The sequence below is a fragment of the Elephantulus edwardii genome, unplaced genomic scaffold (genome assembly GCF_000299155.1).
Source record: "Elephantulus edwardii isolate Elephantulus edwardi_28Jun2011 unplaced genomic scaffold, EleEdw1.0 scaffold00068, whole genome shotgun sequence".
Classification (NCBI taxonomy): Eukaryota; Metazoa; Chordata; class Mammalia; order Macroscelidea; family Macroscelididae; genus Elephantulus; species Elephantulus edwardii.
The window spans coordinates 8760914-8777279 of record NW_006399818.1 but is presented as its reverse complement, the minus strand read 5'-3'; the positions used below and the strand labels follow the sequence as shown (position 1 = coordinate 8777279).

The 16366-nt window shown below is 40.9% G+C and overlaps 1 protein-coding gene across 1 annotated transcript in view; it reads left to right on the top strand.

Moving 5' to 3' along the window:
- DEPDC4 (DEP domain containing 4) overlaps nt 1-16366 on the top strand; it is a 47049-nt gene that overhangs the window by 9788 nt on the left and 20895 nt on the right. Inside the window, 6 exon segments of the mRNA XM_006903641.1 lie at nt 1636-1797; nt 2767-2777; nt 6783-6960; nt 12895-12989; nt 12992-13117; nt 14496-14638. Coding sequence (XP_006903703.1) covers nt 1636-1797; nt 2767-2777; nt 6783-6960; nt 12895-12989; nt 12992-13117; nt 14496-14638 — 715 coding nt within the window.

Here is a 16366-nt window from a genome sequence, read left to right as displayed (position 1 = left end):
ATAGGGATTTGAGTCTTAGAAGATCCCATTCATCTATGTTATCTTCTCCTGGTTGTAGGTTTTCCAGGATACTGGGAAGACTATTCACGGTTATTGTTGGCCAAGATACTGTAATACACCATTCTGTGTTCCTAACATGACAAAACTTCTCTCGCCACACTGAACTTCAGTGATATGCTTGCAGGTTGGTTTTTGTTTGATTCCCCCCCCCCAAGAATTAGTAAACAAAATAGTTATATTAATGTTAATCCACCAGTGTTTTTGTTCTAAAACTGTTATGGAAGATTATTTTAGTTGTTATGGACCATCAAGTTGGAACCATCAGAACCGACTCATAACTGACCTCTGAAACCATGTTTTCAGAGACAATTTAATTGCACAGGAAATGACTGCTCATCTTTCTCCTATGGAGCAGCTGGTGGATTCAAACCATGTGCCTTTCGGTTGGCAGTGCAATTCCTTACCACTAAGCCACCAGTGGTCCTTACTATCTCAGTAGCAGGTCAATTTTTTTCAGAGTTTATACCAGGCAAAACTTTATCTCCTCTGAGGAATTGATATGCTTTCTATTTTAAAAATGGACTTAGCCAGTGTAAAATAAGTCAAAGTTTTCTAGAAGCTCTGAGAAAACATTTACTTTTCTAAATAGTAGCTATGTTGACCTTTAAATGAGCGTGTTTTCTCTTTTTTTAATATTCTAATTTTACCTCTTTTGCTGATATTTTATTAAGTTTGTTATTGTTTGTGTGTTTTTTTGTAAGCTGCCTGAAAGTCTTTGAGAAATTAGCAGTGTATAAATAAAGTTTAAATTCTTTAAATTACAAATGTATAAATAAATATCCTCAGGAGCTCTGATGGCAAAATCCATAAAGAACTGCGATGCTGATGGAAAGGCTTCTCCTCTGGCAGGTTGAATACATCAGCGACTGTTTAGGGAGGGAAATGGACTGTCTCCTCCCATGTGGTTTGCAGCTTCATAGACTAGCAGCTTAGCTATGAGTTGATTCGAACTCAACAGCAATGATTAGAGTATAAATAAGTCTGTGGGGCATTGGTGGTTCAATGGTAGAATTCTCACCTTTCACGACAGAGACCTAGGTTTGATTCCCACCCAGTGATACGGAGCCACAACTACCCTGCCAGTGAAAACTTACTTATATGTTGCTATGATGTTGAACCGGTTTCAGCAAAGCTTTCAGACTAAAATAGACAATAAAGAGCACTGCAATCCCCAAGGTATGTGATTCGAATCCACCAGATACTGTGCTGAAGAAAGAGGGGCAATCTCCTCCTGTACTCGTCAGATCCGATGTGACTGTACACACAAAAAAAATAAAAATAAAAATAAATTAACAAAATAGACAATAAAGACAAGCCTAGTGATCTACTCCTTAAAATCAGCCAGTGAAAACCTGTGAATCCCAACAGTCCGATCCACACCGACTGTGGGGATGGCAGGGGCCGGGTGGTGCAGGGCTGAGTAGAGTTTTATTCTGTTTCCCACAGGTCAGCATAAGTGAGAGGTCAACTTAATGGAAGCTAACAGTGCTAAATCATTTTTAATAAATAAATAAATTACATTTGGAATTTTGGTCCTGTGTATCAAGGGGAAAAAATTGTATGTTTTTTTAGCAGAACAGAAGATGGAGTTATTTCAAATCCTCTAGCACAAGCAATTGCAGAAGAAAGAACTGAGGAATGTATTCCTGCACTAAGGAGGGACCGAGCTTTATGTACAGAGATCGGGATTAAAACTCCTCTCCTCCAGCTTTCCAGAAAAGGTAACTTCAGCTTTCAGTAACTTTTTCAGAAAGAACAGACATCTCAGCTTTATTGAAAAACAGTGTTTGGTGTTTTGCCTCTCCCTTCCCCTTTCCTCCAAAGATTCCTTTCTAAATCATAATTAGTCAAACAGATGAGGCAAGAGAGGTCTATAGTATTCAATTTGCTTTTCACCGTGATCATGACCAGATTAAGAGGAAGTACTATAGACACTGTTGCCATGGGGGTCCATTCTGACACATAGTGGTCCTATAGGATAGAGTAGAACTGGCCTATAAGTTTTCCAAGGCTGAAGTTTTTGCCAAAGCAGAGTATATCTTTCTCAAGCAGAACAGCTGGTGGATTGGATTGGAACCACCACCCTTCATCTAGCAGCTGAGCACTTAAGCACCGCACCACAAGGACTCTTTTGTATTCTGTAAACCACTGCAGCCATATCGATCCCAACACATAGCTGTTCTCGATCAGGTTTCAGGCTGGAAATGTATTGGGAAACTCTGTCCATTTTTCCCCAGTGGAACAGCTGGCAGATTCAGACCACTGACATTTTGGTTAGTAGGCCAAAAATGTAACACACCATGTATAGTCTATAGATGCAGATAAAACATACACACTCGATGACCAGTCAGACTCACGACCAGTCCTATAGTCTATAATCTGAGACCATTTTCTTATGAGCTCATTATTGTCCAGTGAATAAGACCTAAATATGTCCTTGCTCTTTTCCTCTCCCAGAACAAACCTGGCTACATATTGCTCTATGCCTCTTTACTACATATTTGGTCTCCTTGTGGCTATTCTTCTTACAATACCACTAACACAAGAGGTGCTCCCTACCTAAGGTAACGAAGAAGGGGACACACAGTCATGAATGAGTATAGCCTTTACCGCATTTGGTCATTCCACAACAGGAGCAAGCATCTTGGAAGAGTAAGTTAGAGTAAGTGTGATAAAGCCATTATACAGGGTACTCTGTGAGTGCAGATGTTGGATATGTAAGTTGGAGTCAGTGAAAATTCCCACAGTATGTAAGTTTGATTATAAAAAAAGAAATGGATACTAGCTTGAAATGAAGTAGAAAGAAGTAACTATGACCGAGAAAATGTGTCCAGATAAAAAGGTCCCCAGTGTCACAGTGGTTAAGTAATTCATCAGCTAACCAAAAAATTGGCAGTTCAAACCCACAGAGTTGGAAGGTGCAACCACTCAGCTTCTCTAAGGATTTGCAGCTGAGGAAACCAGCTGAGCACATCCATTCTGTGCCACAGGGCCACTATGAGTCAGACTCACCTCAGCGCAGTGGGTTTAGATTTTGTACCCAGACACATAGTTTCCAGCAGGTAGTCAGATCTGAGAGAAATGGAGAGGCTGAGGTGGAGACAAGCATCTAGGCATCACCAGCCTTGTGACTGAAGAAAAACTCCGCTGCCCAACAAGAGGTGATACAATGGGAAGAGAAGATTCACTAGAAATGAACCTAATTCACTAGAAAAGAAGACTAATATTTAAGTCCAACAGATGAACAACCAACAAAGGTACAATTTTTATGTTTCAAATAAAAGCAAAACCTGTTCACCTTCTTTTGGGAGCATGGATATTCCTGAATAAAGATGCATATAATTTATAAGTAAAGGTGTTAGTAAACATAATTTTTATTTATCGGGCTGTTCTGTATGCAAACCAATTTATTTTTAATTTTGTATATATTATATGTAATCTCAAAATAAGCGTCTAAATTGTGTAAAGGACCAAAATTTCCCTTTTGTAGTTGAGGAGACTAAGACTAGAAGGATTAAGTTAAGCAAACACAGCAGGGAGAGGAAGCTCATATACTTTCTAGAACATTTTTTATCAGTGTTATTCATCACATAATGAAAAGTACTCAATGCTCCATGTGTAGTTATAATAAGTAGTGGTTCACACCCTTCTCTCACTCATTTTCCTCTCCCCATGGCCAACCATTTATAATGCCTATCTCTTATCTCCAAATACCAGCCAACCAACCACTGTCATCAAGTCAGAGTTATTAACAGTTTGTACATCAGAATTATAAAGTTTGTACCATCCATAGCTGTAAATGCAAAACTAACATAAACAGCACATTGCAGTCAAGTTGGAACTGACTCGTACCTGACCCTCCAACAACTCAGAGGCGATAAACTGCCCAAGAGGAAAATGACCATCTTTCTCCCTCGGAGCAGCGGGTGGATTCAGACCACTTTCTTACCCATACTGCTTTATGATTTTTCATTTTGGGATATGCCTTCAGCTGGGTTCTTTAGAGAAGCAAAGCCTATAAATATATAGATATATATTCATCAAGAGAGGATTTTATATATATCTACATCTGAGAAAGGAGGGGACTTTTAAAGGAAATGACTCAACATGCATGTAGAGGCTACCAAGTCTTAATTCTGTAAGGGCAGTTCCTGCTCTCCAGTATGGCTTAAATAAAATGGCAATGACAGCAGATTTCAAGGATGCTGGAATTCCCTTCACAAATTTGTTCTTATACTGTGGGAGGCAGGGGAAGGTGTATCCCTTGGGCATTCCATTTCTTAGATCTAACCTGAAAAATTGACTCTAACATACCAGTTATCCTAAGCCTCTGGATGCCTTCTTCCATAGTATGTTAAGAAAGTTCTAGTACTTCAGCTTGACTTAATATAGGCTAGTACTTCAACATAACTTAGTGTAGAGTACTGCCCAATCTTTGCTTCAGTGAACAAATGAAAGAAGCTATCAGATCCTTTCTTACTTGAGCTGAAAGATTGAATTAAAAGATCTGCTTCATGATTCAAATCAATAAATTCAAACTGATCCAATTTTATGTCCCTTGCACCATTAGCCTACACCTGTAATAGCCATTTCCACACATACCCTCCAGGTTTCTGTTTGTACATTTTAGAAAAATCAACCAATTATTTTTTAATACATCATTCTGTTTCCTGGGTCACAGATCATACTGTACCCTTGGGGATTGACTGGAACTTAATTAGTTAAAAGCCTCACATCACCAGCTGTTCTGGAGAGTAGCAGGGGAGGCCAATTTCCTCTCATTAAGATTTACAGCCTCAGGGAGCTCTTGTGGCCCTAGTGGCAAAGATGGTGAAGCTTCAGCTCTTATACTTTGGGCATGTTGTTAGAAAGACTGATCCTTGGAAAGGGAAAACGTGCTTGGAAAGGTGGAGGGTCAGCAAAAGAGAAGACCCCTAACGAGATGGACTGGCAAAGTGACTATAGCCTCACTTCCCTTAGGGAATCAACATTCCCTCCTAGTGCTCACCACTCCCAGCTTCTGTAGAACCAGCTCCTTTAGATGACTTTCAAACTGGTCTCCAGCACCATGCCACCAACCAACGAGAGTTTTTAAATAGGAGGCCGTAACACATGGTCTCACTTCCCTTTGCAAATCAACATTCCACCCTAGTGCTCACCACTCCCAGTCACAAATACAGATTTCTTGCAGGAGGTTAATCAAATTGGCCAGATAGCATTCTTCCAAATATGTTGGCACAGACAAGTGAGGACTGTCAAAGCTACATTCCTATCAACTGTAGGGAAAATAAATTTTTGTTGTCTATCTGGCTTTGTTTTTTAACATTTAATGCAAACTCTCAGCTGCTAACAAGACAATTAGTGGTTCAGTTTACCTAGAATCACCCCGGAAAAAAAGGCCTGGTATACAGTTTTTCAAAAATCAGTTCTTGAAAATCCTGTGAAGCCCAGTTCTATTCACGCACTTGGAGTCTGTGAGTTAGAGTGAACTTGATTGCAGCTGGTTTGGGACTAAGCAATTTCAAAATACATTGGTCAGGATACAGCAAGAACTCCATCAGAGTTGAATGCAGGAGGCAGGCTGGCAAATTGTAGTCTTGAGGCAGAGTTCTTTCTTATGGACTGCCAAAAGAATGAACAAGTCTATCCTGGAAGAAGTACAGACATATCTCGTCACAAGGATGACTTTAAAACCATAGCATTGCTATCTTAGTTTTGCTGTTTTCTACCCACTGCATGAGGCCTAGCCACATTCTCAAGGGTAAATATCTTTACTTAGAAGCACCTGATTATAGATGGTTTTTCATTTCTTCAAAACATGCTCACAGCAATGTCTTGACTAGTGTTTGAATAAACAACTCTGTGGAACAGCCCAGCCAAATTGACACATGGAATTAGCTCTTGTATATATGTTGTTGTTGTTGTTGTTAGGTACCGTCATGTCAAGTATGGCTCTCTGTGAACAACAAATCTGAATCCTGGCCCATCCTGTGCCGTGTTTATTGTGTCTGACAGACTTGAGCCCATTGCTGCAGTCATTATGTCAGTATTCTCATTTGTATACAAATTCATGTTTTTCTTTCAAAATGCCTTCTTGCCAAACTACGAGCAAGTTTAGTCTATAGGTTACTTGCCTGGAAGTTCCTACAAAAGATTTATGGTAGTTGATGCTTTTATAATTTTGTTTCACACAGAAAGGAAAAACAAAGCTTTAATTATGATCTGATGGTAATAGTATACAAAAACTCATTTGAAGAAAAACCTAAACAACCCTTAATCACAATGTCCAAAACCCCAAGTTAAAATTAACCTAGCATTGTATTTTATTTTACAAAACAATAGAATACAATTCTCTACCTTGAATGGAAACATGCTGATCTTCTTACATTCTCTATATAAGCATGATCAGTAGGCTTTTATGTTCAGAATTAACTCAATATTAGTTTTAAAAGCCAGATAAGACAACTTTATAATCAACATAACTAGAAAATAAAATCAAGATGGTACATAATCCTGATGGCTTCTTATTGGTCAGTCTTGAGAAGAAGACTGAAATATAATTCATTTAAATTATCCTTGCACTAAATTATTACACCACTTTAATATCAAAGTCATTTTTATTTTTTCTGACGTAGAAAGGGAGACATTTTATACTGTTAGTTAAATGTATGTATGTTATTTACCAATCTTGATAGTGACATCATCTCTCTAAACTGTGGAAGATATTTGGAAACAACAAACATGGTTCCGTATTCTTCAACTGATTCATCTTCCATTCTTGGAAAATATTTTGGAGCCTCCAGTGAAGCCACAAAATCTTCAATTAAACAGAGAAGAAGATGTTGTTATACCAAACATTTGCCTGGAAAGAGAAGTTATTGAAAATATATGTTTACCTGAGTAAGTGACAATTTTCATCATCAAATAATTTGTAACTAAAAAGTTCTTTCCCATATTTGTCCCTTGGTATTTTAAGGGATGGGGGGGGGAAGAAGAACATATACATATATGTATGTTGAGACAGTATTTTCAGTTAGGAGCTTTGATGTAGTGGGTTAAATACTGGACTGCTCAACAGCAGGTTGGCAGTTCAAACCCAGCAGCCACTCTGAGTGAGGGAGATGAAGATTTAAAGCCTCCAAAGCCTGATGGAGGGCCACCAGGAATGGGAATCGACTTTATGCCAGTGGGTTTGATCTTTGTTTCTTTTCATTGGACCTAACAGAGAAAGTCCTTGTGCAGAAAATAAGGGAAGATTAATGAAAATCATAACCATTTCATTCATATGAATGCTTTTATTTGATAGATGATTCTCTCTTGCACTATTCCTGAATGTTCCATCATTTCCATTCCATGACACTAAAATACTATAACCATTACAATTTCTGACAGTTCATTCATCCCAGTCTAGCAGAGGAGACATGTAATAAAAATAATGAAAAAGACAGTTCAGTGATGACATAGAATCAGCCTCACTTGTGGAGAGAAGGTTCAAGGAACTCTATGAGCTGAATGAAGCATTTTGACTGCCAACTCCAATATATGTGTTGTTCCTAAGCAGACCAGTGGTTAGGACTACAGATATCAAACCTTGCATTCTATCGGAGTTCCAGGAGAGAAAATTTATGTCATCCTTTCTCCCAGTTGGGCTGAACAAGAAGAGAACATCAGAGTCCAAGGGTGAGGACCAGAGAGCTGCAGATCCTGAAAAGGATCCAGAGACTTGTGGACCCACTAGTGTGGCCATGTTCTGCACACAACAAGTTTCTATAATTCATAATAAGCCACAAAAGGACAGACCAAGGGCCTGAATTTTTCCCTCTCTTTTCAGAGTCTTTGACTTTGAGAGAGTGTAAGTAGGCTGGAAAAGACACTGGATTTCTTCAGTTGCCTCCACAGGAAACTGACAGCCATCTTGCTTTTTCAAGCTTCCAGGCAGAAAAGAATGAATTGTCTACAAGAGAAAGTATTTTAATACTTATTTAATAGCAAAGCTTTTGGTATTTTAATCTGCAACACTGGGATCAACTAGAAGCTAGTCAAATCCCACAGACTCGAACTGTGAGACTAGAACTTCAGTCTGAGGATCCTCTTGTTCAAGAATATTTTCCAGGATTTAAAAAAAAAATAAGAACAAGATATTTGAGGATTATTAAAAATAATATCAAGATTATTTTACTCAGGAACTCCACCCAAGGAGAGTACTACTTGAAGAAATCTTTTGATCAGGCTCCACAGAAACAACCAAACCATCAAGAGGAGAAGAGAGGAAATTGTGGTGAGCAAGGAACTTTGTTCTTTCACTGTTATTTTCTCCTTTTTAGTCCCCAGACTCATTCCAAGTTATGTGGTAAGACTCTCTCTAGATAAGAACTTGAAAAGAAGGAGCATACTATTAAGAGAAATTATAATAAATACTAACTCATACTTGACAAGCTGGGAGCAGATGTGCAGAACCAGAACTGAAAGGTCTTCCAAGAGTTACTGGAGGGATGGAGGGATAAAAGGATCCTAAATATCCTGTTGGGATGAAGGGATTTGGAAAGAAAGTGGTTTACAGAGAGATAAACACACACCTTGGTTGGAGAAATGATTGGTATCTTATTCTCAAATTTAAAAAAACCTTAATGCCTTTAAAGTATGGTGTTGTCAAAGAATATTAAAAAAATACCATGGACTTCCAAAAGCAGAAACAAATCTGTCTTGGAAAAAGTGTTGCGAGAATACTCCTTAAACCCATAGATGACATCATCTCACATGCTTTGGGCTTGTTACCAGAAGAGACTAGTACCTAGAGAAATAGAGAGTTCTTTAGATTTGTTTAAGTATGTTATATCTTATTTGTCTTATCAGTGTCCAGTGTAGTTAAATGGAAATGTCAACCCTCTGATTTCTGTTTTTCTTTTTTATTGTAAAAAAATGTGTGGGGATACAAGGGGGTAACGGTTGAGAGCAGAAGAGTGAGAATGAACATGGATGAAATCACATGGCTGTACAATTTGGTGGGTGGAAGGAAATGAGAAAGATCCCAGTGGGGACCAAAAAAGACAGGGTAATAGTGAGCATAGTCCAATGGTGATTAACTTTTTTTAACAAAGAAATTGCATTGTTCAATTGTGGGTTTCACGTTTGGGAATGGTGCACAGACTCTCTGGCTTCTTCATGCTGAACAGGGGTTGTTGATGTGAAAGAAAAGGGGAGCCCACATTAACACTTTACTGGAGGTCCTGGGTTGAAGCTGCATGCCTTCTTGTTCAGTTAGAAGATATTTTCCTGACATTTTCTGCCCTCTGGAGTCTGTGTCCGAATCCCAAATGTGAAACCCACAAGTGAACCAAACAATTTCTTTGTTAAAAAAAGTTAATCACCATTGATTAACTTTTTTTTTAATCAATGGTGAGTAACTTTTTTTAACAAAGAAATTGTTTGGTTCACTTGTGGGTTTCATATTTGGGAATGGGGCACAGATTCCAGAGGGCAGAAAATCCAAAAACGACTGGAACAGTACATCAACAGAGAACTGCCAGAAGTCTAGGCTGTGTTTAGAAGGAGTCGTGGTACTAGGGATATTGTAGCTGATGGTACATGGCTGAAAGCAGAGAATACCAGAAGAATGTCTATTTGTGTTTCATTGATTATGCAAAGGCATTTGACTGTGTGGATCATAACAAACTGTGGCTGACTCTGAGAAGAATGGGAATCCCAGAACATTTAATCGTGCTAATGCAAAACCTATACTTGGACCAAGAGGCAGTCGTCAGAACAGAGCAGGGCAACACTGCATGGTTCAAAATTGAGAAGGGTGTATGCCAGGGATGTGTCCTATCTCCATACCTTTTCAACCTGTACGCAGAGCAGATTATCTGAGAGGCTGGGCTCTATGAGGAGAAGCGTGGCGTTAGGATTGGTGGAAGATCTATCAACAATCTGTGTTATGCAGATAACACAACCCTGCCCGCTGAAACTGAGGAGGACCTCATGCACTTACTGCAGAGGGTCAAGGACTGCAGCCTTCAGTATGGACTGAGGCTCAATGTCAAGAAGATAAAGATTCTCACCACTGGACCAATTGGTAGCATCAGGATGGATGGTGAAGAGATTGAGAGTGTTCACAGCTTCAGTTTGCTTGGCTCCACGGTCAACACTCTTGGCACCAGCAGCCAGGAAATAAAAAAACGTATTGCGATGGGAAAGTCTGCTGTTAGGGACCTCTCTAAAGTACTCAAGAGCAACGGTGTCTCTCTGGAGACTAAGGTGCACACAGGCCATGTTCTTTGCAGTCACTTGTTATGCATCAGAGAGTTGGACAATGACTAGGGAGGATAGAAGGAGAATTGACGCCTTTGAGCTGTGGTGCTGGAGAAGAATATTGAATGTTCCATGGACTGCCAAGAAAACAAACAGATTCATCCTAGAGAGGGTTAAACCAGGCTACTCCTTGGAGGCAAGGATTCTGGGGCTTCGTCTGACATACTTTGGACATGTTGTAAGGAGAGACAAGTCCTTGTAGAGGGACATCATGCTTGGGAGGGTAGAGGGACAGCGCAGGAGGGGAAGACCCTCTATGAGGTGGATTGATTCAGTGACTGGGGTAATTGGGATGGGTGTGTCAGAGGCCATGCGGTTGGCACAGGATAGAGCAGGGTTTAGGGCTGTTGTACATAGGGTCGCTATGCGTCGCAAATGACTCGACGGCACATAACAACAACAATCACCATTGGACTATGTTCACTATTACCCTGTCTTTTCTGGTCCCCACTGGGATCTTGACAAAGTGTTTGCCAAGATGAGTCCTATGGGCGTGAATGGCTGAACCCTAAGACTCTATCCTCCTTTACTTCCTTAGCTAGCAGTTATATTTCCCTTTTTCTCTGGAACTTGGCTCAGGGTTCAGGTCTAGAACAAGACTCAGTGTTAAGGTTACTTATAGGAAAGGGAGCAAACCTAGGGAGAACAAACCTGTGAGTTACAAGGAGTAGGGCTTTGGAGGTGTTACTTACAGATGTACTGGGGAAGGAGGTGGAGGAAAGTGGCTTAGATAAAATTCCTCGTATACACTAGACAGCTCTCCCCAGAGACCTGATGGCTCTTCCAGGGGCCAGATGGCAAACGCCAGGGGCTGAGTGGTACCTCCCATCATATCCTCCCCAGGTCTGGACCCTGAACCCCACTAAAGACTATGGTCAGGGACAGCAACCCTAGTTCCAGTGCTGCCTCCATTACCCCCCTCCCCTCTACCAAGTGGTCTGACTGCAACTTGAAGTAAGCATCACTACCTTCCCTCTCTAAAGATGGAGAAGGGTCTTTGAGAGTGGTGAACAGACTTACCCTAGGTTGAAACAGTTCTTGGCAGCAATAGTCAAGAAATCAAAAGATATGGTACATTGAGGAGATCTGCTGTCCAGGATCTGTTTTTGTTATTGTTAAGTGCCATCGAGTTGTAGACAACTCATAGTGACCCTATGAATGAAAGACCTGAACACTTATATAACAATACTTACATAACTTTCATTGTTTCTCTAATTTCATAGTTTCTGGAGGCAGACTATTTCGGAAGTGAATGCCACTCCTGCCTCCAAGCTTGTTTTAAGCTGGGAGCTCCATCACATACTGTCCACCATGGGTAACATCGCATTTGTCACATCAGTGTCACAGTATTTAGCATCATAGCAGCCACGAGTTACCTCTGTACAGCCAATTGACAGGCCAGTGATATACCACTTAGAAGAGCATTTGACTGAAAACAATTAAAACTAGATCTGAGGGTTGCAGATTAAAATCATCCACCTTTGGTTTGGTAGCATAACTTTCTATCCATTAGGCCCATAGAGTTATCTCTACGGCTCACAGCGATTCTGTGAACAATAGATCTAGTCCTTGCCATATCCTATGCCGTCCTCACAATCTGAGGTATGCTCCAGTCTCTTGCTACATCACTGTATCAATATATCATGTTGAGGATCTTCTTTTCTCCTCTAACCTATCCAAGGAACTCATCTTCACTGACAGTAAGATGCTCTCCAGTATCTAGTCCTTCACCTCTCATGGCTCCATGGCATTGCCGCCCCTACCTCCCACCCCACCCCTCTCTGTCCCCTCTTGGGCTGGAGGCCCTCAGCCACTGGCATCTGCCACCGCCGGCCATGCCGCCCAGTTCAGGCAAGGGGACCAGTGGGCTCTGGCCTCATCGGCCCTGCAGGGTCACAGTGGTGCAGGCTCGGTGGCAGGCAGTGGCCAGAAGTGGGACTCACCCATGTTTTTTCAAGAATCTTTGTTCTCTTGATGTTGAACCTCAATGCATATTGAAGACCAGTAGTCAGCTGTTTGGCTCTTGAGGTGTATGTATAAACTGAGGCTGTGGAGGGCCATGGTGGCCTGTTTCAATCCTCATGCTGCTTCTCCCGCCACCACCATCTTGGTTCCTAGAATTTCTTTAAGAATAAGTTTTTTCTGTGGCCTTCTCAGGGCTCCATTGCACCTGCCGAGGGGCCTGGAGCCCGCCACCTGTCTTAGGTGAGGGGATCCCAGGGCTTCAGCTGTGGTGGCCCCACGGGGCTTCAGCGGGATGGGCTTGGCAGTGTGGGGCTGGCAGCAGTGGGGCTCACCCATTCTTTTTTCGACAGTCTTTGTCCTCTTGATGTTGAGCCTCAATCCATATTGAAGACCAGAAATCAGCTGTATAATTGTTCAGTTATAGATAAACTGCGGGCTGTGGAGGGCCATGGTAATCCATTTCTAGGTGGCTTGCTGCACCTCCAGTTCTTCACGCTGCTTCCACCACCGCCACCTAGGTTCCTTCCTACTGATTTCTTTTATTTCCTATTTTCCCCCTAGAATTGGTAACTGGCTTAATGCCGCCATTGACTGTTTGGACGATTTCCCTGACCAGTTAGTAACTACAGTTAGCCAGCATATACTGCAAACCACAGATAGACAAAGTTGAATACTCAGACGAAGATACTCTTTGATGTCATAGTAAAACACTACAATCAAGAGAAAGATTGCCTATTAACTGATGAGTATTTTGATATATATTCAGGAATTATTGAACTCATAGGTAAGAAAGTTTAAGCTTTGATTTTCTACATAAGAGCATTTTTAAGCATAAGAATTCAAGTCTAAAATGTTTATGAGTTTTATATTTTAATATCTTCTGCAGTGTAAGGATACTCAGTGGAATTGGTTGATTTTTTTCCCCTCTCACTTCACTAATGATAATGTCATTTAAAATTAGAATATCAAACTAATTAATCTAGGGCTTTAGAAATAAGATACAGAGTATCACTGGGCCATTCTGAGAAACTTATCTTCATATAATACAAGAATTAGAGAATTAGGCACCTTACAGTATTAACTTTTGATGTACTCATTGTTATGTGCCTTTCATTCTTAATGAACTCATAGTTGACCGTCCATTGGGTTTTCAGAAACTGTAAATCACACAGGAGGAACTTGCTCATCTTTCTCCCTCAGAGCAGCTGGTGGATTCAAACTGTCTTCTTTGAATTGGCAGCACAACTCCTTACCCACTAGACCACCAGAGCTCTCACATGACCATTTGGTAACATAAAAATAGAATGGTATGATATCATGCCACTTCCCCCGCTCCCTAGTTATGTAAGTAGCCACAAAGTACTATTTGGTAATGCTGGATATGATTTTAAAGGAACAAGAACTATTACTGGGTAAGATAAAGCTCTGTATTTGCAACAATGAATGAATGAAAATCCAAAATCCATGTAAATGTTCATTAAAATTAATAATAAAAAAGATAAATCTCTGTGTTTATAAAAATGTTCATAATGGAGATTTTAATTCTAGAAAATCACTCCGACACCAAATAAATAGCATATTAACAGACTAGTAAGTTGTTGTTGTTGTTTGGTGCCGTTGAGTCGTAGACAACTCATAGTGACCCTATGAACGAACGGCCTGAGCACTGTTCGTACATAGAGTTTCCGGAGGCAAGCCATTTCGGAAGTGGATGCCGCTCCTGCTTCCAGGCTTGTTTTAGTCGGGAATCTCCAGCCAACACTGTCCACCATGGATACCCATTACCACTATTGGCACATCACTGTCACAGGCTTCAGCATCACAGCAACACGAGTTCCCTATGTACAGCAACACACAGACCAGTGCTATACCACCTAGAAGAATGTTTGACAGGAAGACAATTTGAACCTGGCTGAGGTCCACAGAGGAAAATCACCCACCTTCAGCTTGGTAACATAACTTCCTTTCCACTTCCTTTCTACTAGGTCAATGTAGCTCTCTCTTTGTCGTCATCGGTGTTATTGTTGTTTGGTGCCATCGAGTGGTAGACGACTCATAGCGACGCTATGAACGAACGGCCTGAGCACTGTTCGTATATAGAGTTTCCGGATACTCTTAATTTTTTTCCACACATTTTCCCATCTTTATAAGCTATGGACCAGAGCATGGGAAAAGAATAGAAGCTCTGGAAGCAGCACAACTCTACCTAAGATTGTTGCCACCCACTGTTAAGGAAGAATTACGCCAGCTGCTGACTTTTATGGCTATTGCATCAGAGCCAAACGCCTACAGATTACAAAAGCAAGTAAGAAAATTCACAGCTAATAGTGGTTTTACAATTTTATGCTGCTTTTTCCTTTAAAGCCTTTTGAGCTAATGTTCACCTTTCTACCTACAGTATGACAACAAAACAGCAGTCCTGAAAAGTCTTACCAAAGCAGTTTTGCAAACCAAATCATTACAGAAAGTACAGACAGAACAACTAGTCCTGTTCCTGCTGCAGCATCACTCCAAGCTCTTCAAGGAACTTCTGGCATTTTGCTCAAGCACGTTTGTTACTGAGCTATTTGTGTCCAGCAGAAAGGAAATAATTTACTTAATAAATCATTTACGGAGTATTTAAAATGTGCCAGGTTTGAAAGAATGCAGCCTCTCCACATCCACTTAAGAGAAGGCTATCTACTTGAAATAATATGTATCTTTACTAATTTCTTCACCCCAGTTAAAGAACAGTTACTGTGTCCTAGGCACTGATTTAGGTGCTTGGAATAAATCAGTAAACAAAACACAAAGGTCTAGACCTTTGAGCAGCTTATATTTGAGGAGAGGAAGACAAACAGCAGAGGAATTACATAGTAACAGTCTGCAGTCCTGCAAAGTCAGTTCTAATTCACCATGATCCTGTGTATGCCAGGTGAGACTGTTCTCCATCGAGTTTCCAATAGCAAGGATTTGGTTTGGTGTTGTTTTCAGAAGTAAGTTGTCAGGCCTTTCTCCTGAGGTACCTCAGGGTGATCTTGAATCTCCAACCTTTCAGTAGGTAGTTGAGCACTTAACTGTTTACACCACCTAAAGACTCCTATAGCTTGGTGGTGGTGGTGGTGGTGGTGGGCATTCAGTGTGGAACCATCTCCTAGCTGACTGCTCTCCATTGGGTTTTCAGAGGCAGTAAGTCACCCAGGAGTTGATTGCCCAGCTTTCTCCATGGAGCAGCTGGTGGATTCAAACTACAGAACTTTAGATTGACAGTGTCATTTCTTACCACAGAGGTGCTCTGGTAGTCTACTGATAAGAAGCTGCACTGTAATCTCAAAGGCACATGGTTCAAATGTACCAGCTGTTCTATGGGAGAAAGATAGGCAGTTTCCTCCAGTGTGATTAAAACTGCCTCGGAAAACTCGCTGGAGTGTCAGCTATGGATCAGTTCAAACTTGACAGCACACAACAGGCCACCAGAACTCCCTTGTTACAGCTTGACAGAAGGTCATAAACACAATAGAAAAAAGGAGAACTTGAGCAGATTTAGGGGGCTTATGAGTGTTAGAATGAGTGTTGCTGTTGAGTGCTGTCGAGTTCAAATCATAGTGATCCTGTGAACAACAGATCTGAACTTGGTCCTATCCTGTGCCATCCTCATTATTTTTTTACATACTTGAACCCTTTGCAGCATTCACTGTGTCAGTCCATCTGGTTGAGGGTCTTCCTATCTCTTGCTGACCCGCCACCTTTCAAAGCATAATATCCCTCTCCAAGAACTAGCGTCTCCTGACAACATACCCAAAGTCTGTGAGATGAAGCTTTGTCATCTGTTCCTCCTTCAGGGAGCACTTTGGCTGTACTTTCTCCAAGAACTACCTGTTTATTCTTTTGGCAGTCTGTGGGATATTCAGTACTCTTCTCCACCACCACAGCTAAAAGGCATCAGTTCTTTTTCTGTCATCCCTACTCATTCTCCAGCTCTCCAATGCATAGCAAATGATTGAAAAGACCATTGTCTGAATCAGACACTCCTTAATCTTCAAACTGATATTAT